This window comes from Drosophila santomea, chromosome X (assembly GCF_016746245.2).
Source record: "Drosophila santomea strain STO CAGO 1482 chromosome X, Prin_Dsan_1.1, whole genome shotgun sequence".
Classification (NCBI taxonomy): domain Eukaryota; kingdom Metazoa; phylum Arthropoda; class Insecta; order Diptera; family Drosophilidae; genus Drosophila; species Drosophila santomea.
The window spans coordinates 2226978-2247939 of NC_053021.2; the positions used below are offsets into that span (position 1 = coordinate 2226978).

General features: G+C 44.7%; 4 protein-coding genes across 10 annotated transcripts; 3 read left to right on the top strand and 1 right to left on the bottom strand.

The window, feature by feature from the left end:
• Nucleotides 1-497: 497 nt before the first annotated feature.
• On the top strand, nucleotides 498-3378 carry LOC120456036 (UDP-xylose and UDP-N-acetylglucosamine transporter). 3 transcript variants are annotated; one of them, XM_039642606.1, is made up of 3 exons: nucleotides 498-753; nucleotides 879-1004; nucleotides 2101-3378. In XM_039642606.1, exon 3 carries the CDS (start codon nucleotides 2103-2105, stop codon nucleotides 3159-3161), a length of 1059 nt encoding a protein of 352 aa, XP_039498540.1. In that variant the 5' UTR covers nucleotides 498-753; nucleotides 879-1004; nucleotides 2101-2102; the 3' UTR covers nucleotides 3162-3378. The 3 variants fall into 3 exon arrangements, with proteins under 3 accessions (XP_039498540.1, XP_039498541.1, XP_039498542.1); XM_039642607.1 differs by having other exon boundaries at nucleotides 498-695; XM_039642608.2 differs by having other exon boundaries at nucleotides 504-649.
• A 401-nt stretch (nucleotides 3379-3779) lies between these two features.
• On the bottom strand, nucleotides 3780-5780 carry LOC120456037 (myosin regulatory light chain sqh). Its single transcript, XM_039642609.2, has 3 exons — nucleotides 5648-5780; nucleotides 4268-4801; nucleotides 3780-4199 (listed from the first exon to the last, which is right to left on the bottom strand). Exons 2-3 carry the CDS (start codon nucleotides 4685-4687, stop codon nucleotides 4095-4097), a joined length of 525 nt encoding a protein of 174 aa, XP_039498543.1. The 5' UTR covers nucleotides 4688-4801; nucleotides 5648-5780; the 3' UTR covers nucleotides 3780-4094.
• A 305-nt stretch (nucleotides 5781-6085) lies between these two features.
• Nucleotides 6086-16833, top strand: LOC120455037 (transmembrane protein 132E). 2 transcript variants are annotated; one of them, XM_039640872.2, is made up of 13 exons: nucleotides 6086-6717; nucleotides 6935-7227; nucleotides 7293-8408; nucleotides 8467-8672; nucleotides 8741-8900; nucleotides 8973-9373; nucleotides 9441-9799; nucleotides 9866-10285; nucleotides 10343-10478; nucleotides 10542-10665; nucleotides 10726-11182; nucleotides 11246-11499; nucleotides 11552-16833. In XM_039640872.2, the coding sequence occupies exons 1-13, from the start codon at nucleotides 6663-6665 to the stop codon at nucleotides 11564-11566; spliced, it is 3996 nt and encodes a 1331-aa protein (XP_039496806.1). In that variant the 5' UTR covers nucleotides 6086-6662; the 3' UTR covers nucleotides 11567-16833. The 2 variants fall into 2 exon arrangements, with proteins under 2 accessions (XP_039496806.1, XP_039496807.1); XM_039640873.2 differs by having other exon boundaries at nucleotides 10729-11182.
• A 1146-nt stretch (nucleotides 16834-17979) lies between these two features.
• LOC120456917 lies at nucleotides 17980-20854 on the top strand. Of its 4 annotated transcripts, none has more exons than XM_039644048.2 (5): nucleotides 17980-18296; nucleotides 18583-18842; nucleotides 19554-19839; nucleotides 19987-20206; nucleotides 20321-20854. In XM_039644048.2, the coding sequence occupies exons 1-5, from the start codon at nucleotides 18113-18115 to the stop codon at nucleotides 20436-20438; spliced, it is 1068 nt and encodes a 355-aa protein (XP_039499982.1). In that variant the 5' UTR covers nucleotides 17980-18112; the 3' UTR covers nucleotides 20439-20854. The 4 variants fall into 4 exon arrangements, with proteins under 4 accessions (XP_039499982.1, XP_039499984.1, XP_039499983.1 ...); XM_039644050.2 differs by having other exon boundaries at nucleotides 19554-19779; XM_039644049.2 differs by having other exon boundaries at nucleotides 17981-18296; nucleotides 18583-18782.
• The last annotated feature ends 108 nt before the right edge of the window (nucleotides 20855-20962 follow it).

Consider the following 20962-nt stretch of genomic DNA (forward strand, 5'->3'; position numbering starts at 1 on the left):
TATTATGGGGGCGACTGATGATGATGGTGGATACAAAAAGATTATGCATTTGGGTAGATAAGAGCCCCAATTATTCGTATAACTCTTATCTGTGCTTACAATATATGCTTGTCAACAAGGGGTTAATGATTTCTTGGTTTGGTGGTGCTTAAACGAAGACACTTAAAATAAAAGATAGCAATTAATTGCGGTGTCACATTTGTTTGGTCAAAGCAGTTATGATATGATGTCATATGATATGATATGATATGCGTAAATATGGCGAAACTAAAGTGCCTTATTCACGCTGCTCTTTATGAAATCTTATCTACAATTAACTCTCATACTATATTCTCGGAACAATGTTCAGTTCTATATTTAAATGTTTTTAATTGAAGTGGGAAGTTATGCATTTCTATATTCAAATTCGATTGGCGATTATTGTTACCAGCGATTTTGATTGTCGCCAATAACTTAAAGCTCTCCAATTGACGGCATTTTCCGATCCACTACAAGCTGGTCACACTGCGCCAGCGAACTTCAGCTGTTCCACAACAACAACACGCGGCAGCGACTACAACAAAACAATAAGATTGTAATCAAGTTGTTAACTCTTATTAGCGAGCTACCCAAAAACTAATTGTCGCAGTTCCAATGCGCCCAACGAACGGTAAACGCCATTCCAAGGAGAGCCCATAGCGCGAAAGAGAGAGAGAGTGAGATAGAAAAACGGTGAAGGTCGCTCTGCATAAGATAGAGATAATTGATTCGCAGGTTGGTGTTGGTGCTTATTCATGTTCTAATACCCTTATGTGCGTGTGTGTGTGTGTGTGTGTGTTTTATACAGCAAGCCACCAAGCAACTGATATAATCAATCTTGATTCTCGACATCCCGCCAGGGAGACAAAACAATAGAGATCCGAAAGATCCGAGAGATCCGTCATTAAACCGGACCAACACAACCATCGGTGTCCCGCTTCCCGCTCATCCTCATCCAGCGGATTAGAATATATCCCATTGCGAAGGTAAGTAACACCGATAACCGATCGTCGGTTCTGTTCAGTTTAAGCAATGCGCGTATTTCTTTCTTATCGGCAACGTGACAATTGTCCAAATTGTCGACTAACGCTGAGCGGGTAGCGGTTTAAATACACCCACCCCGACCTTGGAAACACCCTTTGAGTTCAGTGGATTGCTGAGTAATACACCAGAATTCGATCACATTTATCAAAAAAATCGATCAGGTATCGCCAAATTTTCGATAGGATTCGGGGTGCCTATAAATTCTTCATAGAAAGATTTAAAATATTTGAATGTTAATATCTCAATTAAAATTGTTAACACCGCATAATCTCAGGTATAAAGTGAATAAAACTGTCATCTTAAGTACCCAATTCCACCGAAAAGGCCACATTATAATAGCTTTGTTTACGATCAGTTCTAGTTTTGGTGAGCATTTTATGCTAATTAAAAAAATCAGTAAAAATATCATGGAACGTGTTTATATCTCGCTTAACTATTTGCTATGAAGAGTAATAAATCTGACAGCTAAACGATTAGCTTCACAGGCGCTAAGAAATTTTTATAATAATTTATGCTAATGTATTTTGCTTTTGAAGCATTTATATATGTACATATGCATATATGTACATATGTTTTTCTTCGGTATCACCACTTTGCACATACAACTGAAATTTAAATGTTTTTTTGCTGATTTGCAAATTAATAATGATTAAGAAATGTAATTTCATCAGCTAGTAGTAATGTATTCAAAATCGGGTTGAATAATCAATAGTTCTAAATTATTTTCATTAACATAATCAGATCAAAGTTGCGATAGAAGTTGCTTTGTAATCATGACAATGATTTGCGAAGGTATTGAGTAATTTACGTGCAAGTGGGTACATAAGTATGCACTTACTTATTAACCTGTTCGAAATACCGCTAGCACGGCATGCTTTACAAGCAAGTTACAATGAAAAAATGAAAACCCCCCGTTAAAATACTCAGAAAATCATAATTGAACTCGGAATGCAATGTACATCGATTGCTAAGGTGCCTGATAGCATAGTCAATATGTGTTATTCAATATATCTAATCTTTCGTATTTTCTACTTTTAGATATGGCTCTGAATCTGAAGGCCCTGTTGGGCATGCTGTTCGTGTTTATCGGATGCTGCAGCAACGTGGTCTTCCTGGAGCTGATCATTCAGATCGATCCGGGAGCCGGTAACCTGATCACCTTCGCCCAGTTCCTGTTCATCGCACTGGAGGGCCTGGTCTTCACCTCCAAGTTCTTTACGGTGCGACCAAAGATTGCGCTGAAGGACTACGTCATCCTGGTGGCCCTGTTCTTTGGAGCGAACGTGTGCAATAACTACGCGTTTAACTTCAACATACCCATGCCGCTGCACATGATCTTCCGCAGCGGTTCACTGATGGCCAACATGATCATGGGCATTGTGCTGCTGAAGAAGCGCTATAATCTGCGACAGTACAGCTCCGTGGCCATGATCACGGCGGGCATTATACTATGCACCCTTGTTTCCAGCGGCGATGTCAAGGATAATACCCATCACAGCCTTAAGGTGGATACCTCCTATTCCGACTTCTTCTGGTGGTCGGTGGGCATCGGTTTGCTGACCATCGCCCTGCTGGTCACCGCCTACATGGGCATCTACCAGGAGGTGATCTACAAGAAGTACGGCAAGCATCCCAGCGAGGCGTTATTCTTTACGCACATGCTGCCCCTGCCCGGTTTTCTGATCATGGCCGGCAATATAGTCCAACACTTTGGCATCGCATGGTCATCGGAGCCAGTGGCCGTGCCACTGCTGGGAGCCATTGGTCTGGAGTGGAAATTCCCGCTGATGCTGTTCTACCTGCTGTGCAACGTGGTCACCCAGTACGTGTGCATCAGTGCCGTCTACGTCCTGACCACCGAATGTGCCTCGCTAACCGTCACGCTGGTGGTCACCCTGCGCAAGTTCGTCTCGCTGCTGTTCTCCATCATCTATTTCCGGAACCCCTTTACCCTGAATCATTGGGTGGGCACCATCCTGGTCTTCTTCGGCACAATACTCTTCGCCAATGTGATCAACCAGGTGAGGGACGCGTATCGGGCCAGGTTGACACGGAAGAGCCACTTCGACACCGCTCCGCTGGCCAAGAAGGCGGAGTAATCTCCGAGGGTTGTGTTGGTTCCTGCTGCAGAGGCCATTAACCTTTAATTTGTAGTCCTAGCGCCTTGTTTGTACATAGAATTTGCCTATTGTGTAGACGCCTCTTTGTCTGGTTTCTAAGTCTCGTCCATCGCAAAGTGAGCTTATGCGTGTCGTTTTAGATTTTCAATTGTTCGTTTTTTTTTTAATAAATAATTGTCCAAACGTTTGTAATATACAACGTTGTGTGTTTTTAACCTTAAGGCAACTATTTAATTGATTCCTTTTTAAATTCTTCAAAAATATATTTACAGAAATACCTTCGAATCCAAAATATGAGATAAGATAAGATTTTTGCAGACTGGCACGTCGAGATGTGAACTCATTAGTCAGCTTGTCGAAGATTCCAAGAAACTTTTGACAAATTTCCGAATCAAAGGTGTTTCACCGACCTTCTCTTTCATTTTCGACCACATCCAAAGCTCCATTTATCACGTCATGCTGTTAGTTTGTCATGCGGGGTATTCAAAAGTTGCTCTTATTTGATCAGTTGTCTTTGGCTGAAGGATTGCCGCAGACATCTGTTGAGTTGGACGTGCGCACGTACGAGTGTAAGAAAAACAAACATTTATTGCCACATTCTTGTATAAGTATGTATTTGTATATAGGTAATATATATGTATATTCAATGAGTTAATACTTATGAAAGGAGTTTTTCGGGAAATCGTGTTATCTGGCTCCAACATCACACACTATAGTATCGTACAGTAACATTCGCTTGTGTTGGCTACTTTTGTTTTAATTTAAATGCACAGGTAAGTACAGGATTATCAGGAATTCAAAGAACATAAGGCGCGAGAGCAAAAAAAATATATATATATCAAATTATCAAAACGAAACTCATGATGGATTGTTTGGAGAGGCAGCTGGCTTATGCATCGATGGCTGTCGATCTTACTGCTCATCCTTGTCCTTGGCACCGTGCTTAAGGATGCGCGTGAACTCGAGGTAGTCGAACAGACCGTTCTTGATGGGCGCCTCCCGATACATCTCGTCCACCTGTGAATGTGAATGGAAAGCAGTTGTATAGATAAACCCGATTTGATATCATAATCTAGACAACTTACATCCTCGTCTGTGAACCGATCACCCATGGTGGTGAGCAGCTCCCTCAGGCGATCCTCGGGCAGGACGCCCATGTTCTCCTCGTCGAAGCAGCCGAAGGCGTTCTTGATCACATCCTCGGGATCGGTGCCCTGCAGCCGCTCGCCGAAGAGCGTGAGGAACATGGTGAAGTTGATGGGGCCGGGCGCCTCGTTCATCATGCCATCGAGATAGTCGTCCGTTGGGTTCTTGCCCAGCGAGGCTAGCATGTCGTGCAGATCCTCCTTCTCGACGAAGCCATCTCTGTTCTGGTCGATCATGTTGAAGGCCTCCTTGAACTCGGCGATCTGCGCCTGATCGAACATGGCGAACACATTGGAGGTGGCGCGTTGGGCGCGCTTCTTGGTGGTGGCTCGACGTCCGGCGGTCTTGCGGGATGACATGGTTTCTGTTGGATTGGTAGTTCTGCTGCAGTTAATGGATCTAAATGGAGCCGGCCTGTGGAGCTGGTTGCACTAGTGGTTCGCGCTAAAGTGATGTGTGTGTGCGGCGTGGATCTGAAATCGAAAAACGACGACTCACATTAGCATTTTGTTGGCCGGGTATGTATTTATGGCTATATATAGACATATTGCAGCGAATTCCGCTGAAACCGATTTTCATTGCTCCCCAAACAAACTGTGTCAACATACAGTGAACGCTCCCTATTGTGAGTCCACTATTTTTATGTTTATCACAACGGAAGGAACATCTTATTGCTACTCGGCAGGACTAACAAGTTTTAAGATATAGCTAATATATGAAAGTAAACATTTTATGTATAAAGATATCCAAAGAAAAAAGAAGAGGCTATTCAAGCTTCCTCTACAGTTAGAAGTCCACATTATCGGGTGCCCACTGTGTGCGACTCATGCACGCACACATGCGCAGCTTCTCTGAGTCACTCGCGCAAACGAAAATGACACGTATGGGAGTTTCGCTCTCGCTCCACCAATGCGTGCATGTGTATGGGTGTTTATCAATGCTGTTGAACTGCGGTTAACAAAAACAACATCACACACGTATATGGCTCATTGAAAACATTCTCACGCACACTACCGCGCACATTTCAATTAAAGCCTTAAAAGGCCCGAAAAAAACAGCAGTTGAGGCACCAAAATCCACTTGAGAACTCAAGTTGGGCCAAATGTTTGCGACTTCGTTGATTTATCACCATCGGATGGACATTTAAATGGATTTACAGCACAAAAACAATTGTTTTCTTTTGCGCGCTGCCGACGCTGACTCATACGCACACACTCTCACACACTCACACCCACAAAGGGCAGCGCCCTTTGGGACTTCAGTTCGTTTATTTGATCGATTATGTTAGCTTGATTACGCCTGATTTGATTCATACTCACAGCTGCCGAATGTCGAGTGTTTAATACTTTCGAAGTTTCGTTAATGCAACTTTCGACCAGCTGCACTTTTGTCTTTTATAAAAGCGATTTCGGTTCGATGAGAAGGGCAAGTGTGACCAACACAAGAGCTGTTCGAATATACAAAAAAATACCGTGGAACATGCTTAATAATACTGCAAATACTAAATATTTCGGCTCTTAAATTACAAAATTTTGAAATACATTTTACATTGAAAATCGGATGCGCATAACAATGGTTATAGATAATGAATTTTGTTTACTTTAATTTTTTCTGGCATTCATACGTTTTTTTATTTGGTATTAACTTTTTGAAATGCCCGCGTTCTGATTGGAGCTGCAGGAGTACTTGCGCAGTCTGGCAGCCCGTTATTACAACACTTCCAAATACGGTAGTACCACTATTTTAGGATATTGTTTTCAATACGGTATGGACACACTGCAAAGTGTTTGGGATGTTCGATATTTGTGTAAAATTCTGAGAGACCTGAATGAAAAGAGGCATGCATTAGGGCGTCGAACGAGGGATTTACCAGCCCAGCAGATCCTTGCCAGCGCGTGAAAAGCGAGACGAGTGAAAATCGAATCGGTTGGCACGGTCGCAGTCCAATTAATTTCGAACTGAACTGCGCGATTTGCAGGAGATGTGTCTATACCTGCATGTGCATGTGTATCTGTGTGCGAGGTGGCCCACGGCTGTGTGTGTGAGCAGCGTGTGAGTGTGTGTTGGTGTGTGGGTGTGTGTTGGTGTGTGGGCACACTGGAAAGAATCAATAAAGGATGTGCTGCGGATAGCTGAGCGAGAAAAAAGGACGAAAAGTGCTAGCCCGAGCGAATTAACGGTTAACTTTTGGCACGCTTAACGGAATAACGGTCAAACAAGTCAAACAAACCGAGAGAACAGTGAAAATAACGAGTGCGGGCACAGTTAATTAGCAAATTAACGAGTGGGTGGCCACAGGATATCTGGATTTCGATATATTTTGGATTCCTGCACATGAACAAGATGATGAGATACTGCCTCATAATTGCTTTGCAGCTGTCGTTGGCATGTAAGTATTAACTAAAGTTTCCCAAACCAAGGGGGGTGGTAAAAAAAATGCGATGCAGTGGGTGGAGGGTGAAGGTCCTGGGGAGGGGGTAAAGGAGGAGTTGGTGACCTCCGTGCTGAAGAAAAGCCCCAACCCCTATGTTACCAATTATTATTCAACTAATTCTTTTCTTCATTTGCTCGCAACACTCGAAAAATCCCTACCCAATCCTCGACAGACTCCGTGGAGGTGCACTTTGAGGCGCCGGATAGTGGCTTCTTTCTGAAGCACGCCCGTCAACCACCTGTGACGCCGGAGATCGCCAACGTGCAAACATCCTCGGCAGTGCCGCCGCTACGGCAAAGATCCACATACGATTCCGTGTTATCCCTGGACAGATTCACTGTGGTGGAGACCACGCAGCCGGTGTCCATTCGCGCCAGCTATGGACCCTTTTCCACGAAACAAACGGTGCCAGCCCGCTACATTGTGCCGGACACAATGGACAGCCAGTCGGGCGATTATATGAACGTGAGTGCTCCCCTAATCCTGACCAGCAAAAGGACGCCTTTTTAAACCCACTTTCTCGCCCACAGAATGCCACTCTACTGGAACTCCAGCAGCCCAACATGCATCTAGACATCTCCGCCCATTTAGTGCGCTCCAGTGTATCGCAGGACGCTCCCGTGCTTCGGGTACTATTCCATGCCGGAGCCGATCCGGGTGGTCACTTGCAGCGTCAGAAGGTCTGTGTACTCCTGCACGTGGCCATGGGCTCGGAGCAGCCGCTCAAGGGACGCTGCATGCCGGAGGGCGAGGACGGTGTCTGCGTAGCCGAAGTGGTTGTGCCCCTGGGCTGGTGGCCCCAGCTGCCCGCGCCCACACAGGATGGCAGCAGCCAGGCGCCACCCAAAGTGCCGCAGCGGTATGCCCAGGTCTCGTACAGTGTCTTTGAACCACCATTGCGGAATCCCGAGCAATGCGAGCCCAAGGTGCAGATCCAACCGCTGACCACATTCGCCCAGGTGCCTTTGTTGGCCGCCAGGACTCCCTATCGTATGTTGCGCGCCGACGATGCCGTCACATTTTTGCTGCCCCAACATCCACTGTATCCACTGTCACGTCTCCATGTGCCCGTTTTTCTCCACCAATATCCCGATCAGCGGGTGGCCGCCTTCACAGTGAGAGCTCGTGTCAAGGCGGGCTTGAAGATTTTGGGCGCCACTGCCTCCACAGACCAGTGGAGCGTCTCCGTTGAGAAGGAAAATCCCAAGCACACCACAGCCCGGGTGACCGCATTCCGCAAAGAGGCCGAATCCAGTGTGGAAAGCGGAGGTAATCTAACCAGCGAGGTGTTTGAGGTATTCTCATGGCTGCTCGAGGTGGCCGAGGACACCAATGATATTGTGGATGGTGGCAAGATTGTGTGGTCCGTGACCCATGTCTATGACACGCCAAAGGACAAGGATTCCGGCGAACTGGTTATACCCGATGACAACAAGAAGCGACTAATTGCCAAGCTGGAGATCAATAAGGACGACATTCAGGCGGTGCTGCCGATGGCCAAGATCTGGGAGGTGATGAACACGGCAGTGCTAACCGGCAGGCAGGTGGCCCAGGCCATGAAGGTGTTTATCGTTTCGCAGGCAGGCAAGGTGGCCGATGTGACGCTACAGAGCTCTTGTCATGCCGAAGACGAAAGTGTGATCAAGGTGTGTTTGTTTACTGTGGACTACTCAATTGATAGCTAAACTAATCAATTTCTTTCAGGTTTCCTCGTCCTGCAGTTCTGTTTATGTGGATGGCTCCGAGCAGCGAGGGTCTTCCAATGCCTCGGTCATAGTCAAGTATGGTACCTATGTGGGCGTGGCCAAGTTCATCGTTTGGATGCCCGAGTTCCCGCTGGAGGTTTACATATCCGATTTCCGTCTCTCCCAAATCAAGGGATGGAAAGTAACCGATGACAATCACTATCTGTAAGTTGATTATCCTATGAATATGCTTGCACACGCTGTACTAATCATTGTGATACATTTTATGGCAGACACAACAAGCAGTCGCGCCGGAGAAAGAAGAGATCCTACGTCTGGGGTCAGCACGGAACCAACTACTATAACAATCTGGGAGCAGACAAGACGATTTGTCGAGCTCGCTATCAGCAAAGTCCCGTGGAGGTGTACGCCAAATTCCTGGCCGTGGATCAGGTGAGATTTACTGACGTTCATAGGCGCGAAAAGTGACTATATCCTTATGTTTTTCTCATCCCTTTAAATCAGAACTCTGGACGCACCAGCTACTTTATCTCACGGCGTACAGGCCTAAGAGTTACGGATCTGGTGCAGCCGCTGCTTCGTGTGGCCGATCCCAAGATCGCATCTCTGAAGGGTCGAATTCTGCAGGGCAAGTCCATGGGACGCACCGATGTGCAGGTCCTGTCACCTATAACGGGGCGAGTAATTGGCACCAAGGAAATCCGTGTGGGCAGCGACAAGGTCAACCTTTCAAAGCTCATTGTGCGCGTCATTTCGGGCCTGCAGCTCACCATCAGTCCGGACAACACGATTGAGAACGGCTACCTGGCGGAGACTTCCGTTACCCACAAGCTGACTGCTCAGTATCAGGAAGGACTGCTTGACATCGATCTTGAGTTTACCGATGGCTCCAAAACTCCTTTGCGGTGAGTCAATATTTAACAACTTTCAAATCGCGTATATTCAATAAAATTTTAATTATCGTGATTACAGAGATATTGCCGTGGAGGACTACTTCCTGCTGGTGGAGAGCTTGGACACAGAGGTGGTGGCATTTGCTCCGATGCTGGCTTCCCATCATCCGCGTGTCATTGCCGTCGGCGAGGGCAATGGTAACCTGCTGCGCGTGACCCTTTTACTTTCCGAGGAGTGCCGCCAGCGACGCGGCACGTTGAGCAGCTCCAAACAGAACAAATCGAATGCAGCACCACTGGCCAGTGCATTGGCATCCATTGAAGTGGATTTCAACAATGTGGATATCGTGAGCAAGCAGGAGGCCATCCAAAATGATGGCACTGTGGGCAGGGAAAGAAAGAACTATAGGCAAACAGGCGATCTGGCCGATATCATTGGTGGGTGTATATTATTTATTATGACTGTATCTCTTTATGCTTATTTGTGCTTAATTCTTCTTTCAGTGGGCATCCCTTTGCGCGACTCCAGCCAGCTGTACGAGCCAACTGTCCAGGCGCGTCAGCATCGGGGGAGCATTCAGGCGGTTCATAAGGGTCATCATGGCAAGGGTATTGCTGGCACAGGCACCATGACCACCATGGAACTGGGCATGTACGTCCTGCTCACTGCGTTCTGCTTCGCTATTATTGTGTTTGTGATCTCTTGCGTGGTGTATGCCTCCAAATTCCGGCCAGCAATGATTGAATCCGGCTTGGATCCTCTGTCGTCGGGCAAGAGCAATGGTTCTGGTGGATCTGGGGGCTTCCGGGATGTGCGCCTAAAGGAGTCGACTACGAATGCACACGATTGGGTCTGGCTGGGACGCTCCACCATCGACCGCCAGTCGATTGTGGCTGAGACCAACACGCATCTGAATCCGAGAGGTGACATTCGATCTTTATAAAAGGTTTCACTTACTCAAGGCTTAATTTTTTTAACAGATTCCCGCATGCGCATCACTAGCAATCCGATTGTCAACTACGACAATGGACGTCGCGTGAGCTCCTTTGACCAACAGCCTAAGCTGCAGACGCATATCGTGCCGGCCTCCAATCTAAACAAACAGCACGCCGACCAGTGAGTATTGTGTTCAGCAGTGTTCTGCAGCAGCCCACACTTATCTGACAAATATATTTGCAGCTATTTGGCCAACGAGCGCAAGGATAATGCCCTGGACTACAAGCCACCAGTGCCGCCGCATAGGAATGTGGGCGCCCGAGCATGCCTACCGGTTCAGCCAGTGCCCGGTACTGGGTCTGTAAAGGTATGCCTTCAAACACACCAGCTTCAAATCAATGGACTTATTGTGATTGATTCTACTTAGCAGGATGCAGCACCCAACAAGCGCTACAGTCAGCTGTACAGACGTGAGCATCTGCAAAACAGCGATAGCAATGCCAATCAACAGCCGGCACAGCAGCCGAATCAGCAACCGCCAACAGAACGCCCTCATCCACTGGCCAATGCCCATCCACATCCACATCCGCACCAGCATCAGCGCAGCCATAGCCACAGCCACAACTTCAGCCAGGAGCCACTCATTAAGGCGGCGCACAACAAAATCAAGCAGCAGCAACAACAACAGCAGCAACAACAACAACAGCAGCAGCAACACGAGGAGCTGCACAACGCCGAGAAGCTGGTGGAGTACACGAATCCGCACCAGAAGAACGCGTTTCAGTTCGATTCGCTGACACCAAAGAGAGTTACCAAAGCAGCCGCGTCATCGCCGGCAACGCCGTCCACATCATCCACATCGGCAGTCCAGGGCAAAGCTAAAGGTAGGCATATATTTATTTGGTATCTAATATAGAGGAGACCTTCTAACGAACCTTCTCCAAAAGAAAACCACAGCATGGCTAGCAGCACTGGGGATGCGGCCAACTCAAATGGAACGGACGAGATTATAAGGCTGCCAGCCAGCGCCGTCAGCCAGGAGCCCACCACGAAATCGTCGCGTGTCAAACGCGCCACCGTGGTGGGCAATCCGATGTTCTCGGCCACCGTCGATGAGTCTGCCACTCCCGGCGAGCGTCTTGGTCTGGACGATCTCGACATGGATTACGAGCAGATCATGCACTACTTTGACAACCTAAAGGTGAGTAATGAAAGGTTGCAATGTTCTCTCTTTTAACACTTGTGTTCCGCAGGAGTCAAATGCCTGAGTACAGGAGATCATTGCTAAAATTCGCGAGATATTGTCCACGTTCCATCACCGATATCAAACGGTTGCCACGCCCCTGACCTCGCCCACTCGCCAGCAGATGCAGCTGCTCGACGAATTGGTCGCCGGCGTGGCAACGGCCACAGCCTTCACCGCAACCAAGCCAACACCATTGGCCCCAGGTGACGGAGTGGCAAACGATTCCGCTGATGCTGAAGCTGATGCCGATGCTGATGCATTCGATGCCTACGATGGAGCGTTGGACATCGAAAGCAGGCAGTTCTAGACGTCAAACCTGGCACACATCTAAACGCAATTCTAGCAATACTCCCCCAGTACTCTTAAAGCAAACCTTGAGGCCGCTCCATCCACCAACTCCGTATAAGAATCCATGCTGCGATTGCGCAAGAAGGCAGCCCGGAAACGGACTCGTCAGCCGTGCAGGCGTACGTACAGGCAAGGAGAAGGAGATAATTCGATGGAGAAACATATTTATTGCTAGGCTAAGTTCATATTTAAAGCATAAACCTATAGGCATATGTAAACGTGGAGATAATCCAAGTGTATCTCGAGGAGCGCGTGCCTGACACAATCGGAATCGACGGGCAACCACATATAGTATACAACAATCTATATCTCTGTAACTGTATCTGTAACTATAACTGTAACTGTATCTGCATCTGTTGCAGTATCTGCATAAGTACCATGGTGTAGTTAAGGATCAGCCATCTAAAGCATAGCTTAATCCAGACATTTTTTCCCATTCTCTTCGCTTCACACACACGCATCCTTAGATAATGTCGCGTGTCCCATCCGTCTGGTTCGATTCAGCATCTCTATATTCACACGATCTCGGCCCGATCTTGCATATCCTATGTATATCTACTCTCTGTTGTGTCTGCGTCTGTGTGAGTGTGAGTGCATTTTGTGTGCGTGTGTGTGTGTGCGCCAGAGAAAGTGAGATAGAGAGAAAGCGAGAGCGAAAGTGAGGGAGACAGCGACAGAGAGAAGTTGGTAGAAAACAAAAACAAAAGAGGAGAGTTTCCAAAATGTGCCGGGCACCGCTCCCAAAAGTCGCTAGAACTTAAAAACTGAATAATATACATGCTATACACACGTATTTATATAAATATATATATATATATATACATATATACATATACATATACATATATATATATATATATAATTATGTATATATATATATATATTTATGATTATATAGCGCGCGCTAAAACTTAAAGCAAAACCGAAGGATAATCCAAAATGCTACATTATCTAAAACGGAAACTTGAACAGAAATCGTCGCTTTATAAGTTGGCAATTGAAGCCCAATACCTAATACCAATCATAAATCGAGAAACCTAGAAAAGAAACACACAACACACCACACAATTCACAAATCACAATTCACAAATTACAAATCACAAATAATATATAGACGCTTATGAGCTTTATTTGATCGATTGCATTAAAATGGAAGCTAAAAGCAGAACAGAATCCCCAAAAACCGAATCACAAACAGTAGCGGGGAAATGTGTAACCAAATATTATATGATATTACCGAGCGATCCAAGCTTTATATAACAAATTTACCATATTTATAGCATACGTGCATATTTATTACTATTATTATTATTACTGATTATTATTATCTTGTCTTACGATTATTATCATTACTGTATTTATTACCAACGAGAAAAGGAACAAGTGCAAAATTACTTCAAACTCCAACTCAAATCGAAAAGCCCTACTTTGAATAGCGAAATTAGACACGATTCGAGGACACACTGTAAGAGGCATGGATAGAACCAGAACGCCCTATCTATATGATTATATATTACTATATATATTTATATACATATATGATGATATATTCATTAACTTGTGTGTCACACGCGCGCTCTTTTTCTACATACATATTTGTAATTGCATCTGTTCGTTTTCCTTAGGGAATGTATGATATACATATATCATAACACCCAAAAGCTACTTCATTCCATTAGCAAATCATACTTGTAGCCACTAAACGCGTTTTTGTCTTCTTTCGTTTGTGTCTGTTTAAGTAAGTCTGTTTAATTTCGTTCGTAAGATCTGTAACCACATCTGTAGCTATGCATAAGTGTCATATCCGATTAGTTTATATTTTAGAGGCCATCTAAGTATTATGTTCGTTTCTCTCATTGTTTCATAATCATATGTTGTAAATTGTTCCGTCCAAAAAAAAAAAAAGAAAAACAAATGAAATGAGAAACAAGAAACAAAACAAAGCTGAATGAAACGATAAACAAAAGCAAACGAAACAAAGCAAAAGCAAAGCAAACAATTGTAAAACGAAATTAAGCAATCTATATCTGATTTTTTGTAAGGCTATAAAACGAGGCCACCAGAATGAAGCGCACGAATGCATTGTCTGTAAACTAAATTTGTAGTCCTTGCAAGACTTTCCGACATTTACTGCACTGTACTGTACATAACGTGTTGCAAGTGCAGTGCGTTTCGTGGCCATAGGGCCATCGGCCATCGCAAAGTCATTAGAATAACTGAAATCGAACTCGGCTGCAGTAGATGGCCTGGGCCTTATAGCGCGCAAACGCACTGTACCGTATTAATAAACTTAATCCTGAGTTGCGCCCCATCGATCTAAGGACTGCAAGAACCCACACGCATACACAAAGGACACATCACTGGACACATCCTGTTGATTTCGACCTGTAATATCCTGTAATATCATTAGCATATAGTACTAGATGCAATTGCCTGTTTACTACCCCTCAACCTCTCAAGCTTTAGTGACCCTTTTGTGACCCCCTTTGCACAGTATGACAAATCCTAGTCCGCACAAGCCCTAGTCCCTCACTCACACACACACACACACACACACACACACACACTGCCATTGGTGAAAGTGAGATTTAGGCGTACTGAAGCTTCCAGCATTTACCAGTGCCATAACTTTATAACTTTATATATAACTTTACCCACACACGCCCAGCAGTAAGCCGATCAATCCGGCGATTGATTTACGGCTAGCATCGAGCTTAGCACTAGCTTTCTTCCGCGAGCATGCTTGTTGGCCAAAACGAAGTGAGAACGAAGAGACATCAGCCTCCCTCCATTAAGAAAAAGAACTTAGTCTTAGCCGATCTAGAGTCCAATGTCCAATGATGAAAATTGGTACCGCCATGTGGAAATTCTAATGGCGTGAGGCGATTGCAGGGTATCAGTATCATTTTTGAAACTAGACAAATGCGCTTGGCTTCAATTCGCGGATCGGCCTAATTCTTCTAGTACTCGTATGTGTTTAACGATTCCAATGCAAAGACTTTTATATACCTTTACTTTTTTTTTAAACTAAATATATATATATATACATATATACGTATACACCCATATATTAGATTGTACATTATTGTTTAGCATGTTTCGACTGGAATTTAAGCCGAATTTTAGATCTTCTCTAGTCAGTTCAAAGCGTTTTTTGTTCGTTTTGTCACTCCCCCGCCACACAGAAATACAAAAACACACACCAACACACACACACACCCATAGTTTTATATAGTCAAGGCAAGCTTTTAACGCCCCTGCCACGCCCCCCGCCCCTAAACCTAAGCTGTATGTACTTGTATGTAATATCGAAACACAAAACAAGAAAAGCAAAAAAACACAAGAACATGCAAAAAAAAATGCACTTAATATATGAAAACAATTGGAAATGAAACTTTTGATTTTTTTTTTCCGAACCGTTGAAACTTGGAAATTCATCGATTTATATAGTTAATAATAATACCTATATCGTGCTAAAAGAAATAACAAAAAACAAAACGCCGGCTAAGTGTAATGCAAACGAAAACAGAAAAAATAAGAAAATGAAAACATATGCATATAAAATATAATCGAAAAATTATACAAATGCTAAGATAAATGAGAATCACAAAAGTTGTTTATGCTGCTTTTTGCAAAATATGGGAAAATAAAACCGAAAAATTAGGCTATACTTAAATATACATACAAATTAAATACGTATATGTTTAAATTGAATATAAATGAGTGTGTACGCTTGGCACAAAAAGTAAACCAAAACCATAAACAATCCAAAAAACACAAAAAGGAAAAAGAAAACCAACAAAAAACGAAGAAAAAATAACTAATTACGCTAAGGAGCAGAATGAAAAATCGGAGTAATTCGGAAAACTACTATACGAATCTAATGTTTTGCCATGTAAGTTCTATGAATGTCCCACCTGCCTAAAGTCCCCGCTTCGAGAAAATGCCTAGATGCTCCCCGCCCCCTAGCCCCCTATCCACACCCCCAAAAGCTCCCCGATGATTTGTACCGCCCCCGCCCGTCGCCAAGGTCGTTGGGGTACTTTTGTGCGACATAGTGTACTGCTATGTCCATCGATCCGCCGCATAATTGTTAACATTTGTATCGGTTATTAACGTAGTTGTTGTGTATGTATGTATGTAAGTATGTAAATGTGTGCTTACCCCAATGCTCCCCCCGTGCCCCCACAGCCTCCCCTCGCCAACCCAAAGAAAATAACGATTACGATTAACGGTAATGATAGCGATACTCAATTCTTGTTGTTATTGGCAGCGCATGTCTTTTAAGAGCTAGTGATATATGATTTATCCACCCTTTTTCTACCCAAAAATCAGACGTTTTTTAGCAAGCAAAACTACACACACACACACACACTCACACACACACTAGGACACAAAAGAGTGATCTCCACGAAATGCTTATATTACTATATAGTATATACACACCCATATATATAACAGCGTATAAAGATTATAAAAATATATATATATATATAAATCATACCAATTGTATAACACTTTCGAGCAATGAATTCCAATCCAAACCAATCCAATCCCCTTTCATCATATAGAAGACGATCAAATACGAGAGACGTACACTTTTGCTTGCTGTTCAGTTCCATCAATCAGTTAATGCCGATTCCCAGTTGATCCCGATCCTTGCGATCGTAAGGTCCTTGTTTATCCATCCAACACCAATACCAAATCCATAACGAAACGAACCGAATCGAAACGAAACGAAATGAAATTAAATGTTGCCATGTATAACACTTTAGTAGTTTATTATTATTATTATTATTATTATTACTACGATTATTACAATATTATTAAGCGAAGGACACATTTTGTTTAAACGAAGGAAGGCAAACAAAAAGAAGCAAACAAAAATATTATAAATATTCAAAAATGAAAACTGACAAAATTAATTTAACTAAACTAATTTATTCATAAACCACATATTATAAAATGAACAAAAAAAAACAAAATAATCACTTGTGTTTCGTATTTTGTGCGTTGTTTATCTTAAGTAATTCTAGATTTTTTACCAATTGAATTTTCTTGTGGGGCAATATGATATCATGTTGGAAAGTTGACTGCCTTATCCGCTGATAATATCGCAAATGCAGTGGTTTCCATGTCTGGCGCAGATTCATTCCGGCTCCAGTGGCCAATTTGTGTGTGGCACCTTGGTGTGCCGAGGTCGAAATCCAAGTACCGAATGCCCTTGATCCCGTTTGGGCTCCTTTTGCCGCCAGCTGATATCCGAGTGCCCATATGCGATATGGGCTCGTTATATAATTCGCAATTCGGCGGGCATGTGGCTCCATTTTGGGTTGTATAGCCGTGTTCTTGAATTTTACGCAACAGTTGGCGCCGCCGCCGTCGCAGCTTGATCTTGGCTATATGGCGATGGCGATGTCGATGGCGTCAACCTGCGGCCCGACCACCCGTTCACCCAATCACCCAATCACCCAGCCTGGGTGCCCATCTGCACCATTGAGCCAAACCAATCCAATCTGTTCCCAGCCCCAACCCCATGCCATCACAGCTTTTGGTTCGCCCACTCCAACGGGTGAGGATCAATAACAAACAGACAATAATGTGCCGTCGTCTAATTGTAAGAACCAACTTCCAATTTCAGAGACATCCGACATGATCGCATAACCCGTGCCCACAGCACTGGCAAAAATGGTAGTTAACTTTTGTTCATTTCAAATTTGTACATTTTGTTAATAATTCAGCAAGTCATTTGTAAGTTAGTTACTACAAATGCAAGCAGGCGTATACGTAATTTTTGCATGCCTAGGTTAAGAAATCACGTATACGACTAGTTTTATTGAAATGCATTTTTTGAAAAATTGACTTTAACTTATCTATGAATACCTTTGGATTGCTTACCTATCTTTGTGCTAGATACAATTTGGAAAAATCCGAAATTAGGCCCACAGCTCTGGCAGCTTGGCCCCAGTTGTACGCGTGTGTGGGACTTTCATTTCGCTGATCGGTGCCCAAACCTAGAAGCCAAAGATGCGCTGCGAAGCGGGCCCAACCAAGCGTATAAAAGCGCTTTGGAAGCGCAGCTACATTTCAGTTGCTTCAAAATTATCGCCCCAAACGCCTGCCGCCTCAGCGAATTGCGATCGTTTTTCGAACCGTTTTCGAATATTTTTTTGGAGTATTTTTTTGTTTGTTTCTGTGTGGCACAATCCAAGTTACGAACATGTCGTTCCTGGGCAACACATCCGATCTGGAGTGCGAAAAGAACGAGTTCCCGCGGCAACGACCCACGGGCATCATCACCAAGGTGGCCGCCCACAAGCTGTCCGCGGAGCCCAAGTGGACGGACAAGCGGGAGGATGACTCCGACTCGGAGGTCTCGTCGCCGGATAACTTCCTCACTAAAGGTGGCCATGGACCAACTCATTCTATACTATTATAACTATTTCCAGGGGATTGCCATTAAAGTTATTAGATCCTAAATCACTAAGTGTCCGTTTGTCAGAGAGATATGTCCATTTTTATGGGCTTAGAAAACCAGATAAACTTGTGTTTAGATAAACTAAAGTTTTGGATAATACTACTAATCAGTATTTCAAGTACCATTTCGAATTAGCCATTTTACTAACCCGGTAACCCGGTAGCTGGAGAGACTAACCACGTAGCTTAACCAGAACGTAATCGTACTTACAGGCGCCTTCCTACTGACCCCATCCTACGAGTTGTCCATGGAGCGGGCGGCCCTCATCTGCGAGAAGATGGCATTCAAGGGATGCTTCAGCTTGACCAAAACCGCTACAGGCATTCTGTTTAAATTCTCACACCCAGATGACTATCAGGCGGTGTTCAAGAAGGGCTTCCACAAGGTCACCGGGGCTCGATTCTACCGCAAGGTGAGCCCACCCACCCACACCCACATCTCCAGTGATTGGAAGGGCATTATGGGGCACAAGGTATGTGCCACAGCAGTGAGATTAGAGGTGCAACACCTTCTCAATTCAGCTCGAAAGTCCTGCGAGAGAGAGAGAGGGATCTATCATAAGTGTAACTAAATACGTGCCCACAGATTCCAAAATTATGATCAGTAATTCGAACTCAATACTAAATGCTTTTATCGTTTACAAATGCAGACTTCTGACTTTCAGAAATATTCATGCAAAAACTTAGCTAAAGCACAAAATACGATCATAATGTTAAATATGAAAAGTTCAAGACCAAAATTATCTATTGGAGATTCGTTGCACCCGAATGGGGCTATGGCCCCAGACCCAGAACTTCCCAGAACTTCCCATCACTGTCCATTTCACTGCCCATGCCACACATGCCACCTCATTAGATCCTTCGATCATTCAGATCATCCGAGCATCTTTGGCCAAACTAACCCAACCGACAAGTGAAACATGCAAATTTTATTCTACCCCATTTTGCAGCAAACATTCTCGCGCAGCGTGAGTATATCCACATTGTATAACCACATCGACTGATGACGCTCCACTGAGATTGGAATTGACCCAGCACACAAACACAGACATTACCCTCAGAAAAAATAAAAAACAAAATCCCCATATATCCATCGATCGACCTACATATGTAGCTTAGCCTAACCATGCGCATGCGCAGCAGTCACTCTCCGTTCTCCCTTCGTTCTCTTGTGTGACCCACAGATAGCCATACCGTGTCGGCCCAGGAAGACCTTCACCCTGTACGTGCTGGATGTGCCTGAGGATCTGCCCGTGGAGGACATCCGGCATGCCATGTACAAGTTCGATTCGGTGGTGGAGGTGGTGCGGCTGCACATCTATTCGAGCCTCGCCAGCAATGCCGCCAACGCCTCCTCCTCCGCCGTCGCCGCCAGCAGCTCCTCCGCCGGCGGGGACAAGGGCGTCGAAGGTGAGCAGATCCAGCTGCTGCACACGCCAACCCAGACGCTGCGCCGAGCGGCACTCCGAAGTAAAGTACCCTCCAATTGGTAACATGTGAAAAAATATTGAAATTATGACCCGACCCTCTGCCCTCATTCCCTTCCTTCTTCTTGCAAGCCTCTAGTTGGTAAATCCTGCCGTGAAATGGCCAACTAATTCCCTATCCACTTTGCAGGCGTCTCCAAGAGCGTGGGCTCTGTGGTGGGCGATGCCATCGAGAAGGCCGAGCGTCCTGAGCGCAGAGAACTGCCGCCAGCCGTTATCCGGGTAACCCTGGCCTCCATGGATGAGTACAACATCCTGTTGCAGAACGGACTTAACTTCTACGATGCCACGTTCTTTCCCACTGAGGCCAACATCTCGCTGAAGGGCGCCAAGATCGATTACAAGCGCAGGTAACTTGGCTACACGAGGTTTGGTATACCTTTCGCAACTGGTTCTTAACAAAGTTCTTTCTAGACTAATATTATACGTTAAGTAGTTGATTTAAGCCCTTTTCTCGTTCGCAGAATGCTCGATGGCTCGATTCCCGGACGGGTGAGGGAACTGCTGCCCGTTTTCGATGCGGCTGGCTTCTGCAAGCTGCCACCGCCCACCAGCAAGCTAATTAAGCCGCCGAGGTCGTAAATCCAATCCAGTCCAATACGATCCGATCCGATGCGATGCGATGCGATTACGATGACAACGCGTTCCGGCCAAATAGACGGGGCCCCCATGACGACCATACTACCCAGTTTATCTTACCCTACTTCGATGTATACTACACACATGCTATGAAGCTGTTTTCAACGGATGCCAACGTTTCCGCTCGATCAGCCGAACCGATCTGATCCGATCCATAATAATTCCTCTTTTGGCTACCATCTATGTTTTTTTTGCCTTTCTATCCATATATCTGTCTGTCTCCCCCGTGAACTTTTCAACCTTCTTCGCTGTTTTTTTTTTTTGCTTGTTTTATTATTAAAGGCCCATATAAGGCGTAGCGTCTAATTCGTTTGATTGTCTAACAATGAAAAAAAAAAACAAAAATAAGCAAAAACACAGAAATGAAATAATAAAGATGAAATACGAAAAACACTTTTCAATGGCAAACGGAAATGGAAGCATTCAGTGATTTGATGTGTATATTAGTGGGCAAATGGAGGGATTCA

Coding starts and splice junctions, on each gene's coding strand:
- LOC120456036 (XM_039642606.1), top strand. CDS start 2,103: ATGGCTCTGAATCTGAAGGCCCTGTTGGGCATGCTGTTCGTGTTTATC.
- LOC120456037 (XM_039642609.2), bottom strand. CDS start 4,687: ATGTCATCCCGCAAGACCGCCGGACGTCGAGCCACCACCAAGAAGCGC. Junction 4,200..4,267: donor ATCGGTTCACAGACGAGGAT/GTAAGTTGTCTA, acceptor TCACATTCACAG/GTGGACGAGATGTATCGGGA.
- LOC120455037 (XM_039640872.2), top strand. CDS start 6,663: ATGAACAAGATGATGAGATACTGCCTCATAATTGCTTTGCAGCTGTCG. Junction 9,800..9,865: donor CGATCTGGCCGATATCATTG/GTGGGTGTATAT, acceptor TTCTTCTTTCAG/TGGGCATCCCTTTGCGCGAC. Junction 10,479..10,541: donor AACAAACAGCACGCCGACCA/GTGAGTATTGTG, acceptor ATATATTTGCAG/CTATTTGGCCAACGAGCGCA.
- LOC120456917 (XM_039644048.2), top strand. CDS start 18,113: ATGTCGTTCCTGGGCAACACATCCGATCTGGAGTGCGAAAAGAACGAG. Junction 18,843..19,553: donor AGGGCATTATGGGGCACAAG/GTATGTGCCACA, acceptor TGTGACCCACAG/ATAGCCATACCGTGTCGGCC. Junction 19,840..19,986: donor GCGCCGAGCGGCACTCCGAA/GTAAAGTACCCT, acceptor TCCACTTTGCAG/GCGTCTCCAAGAGCGTGGGC.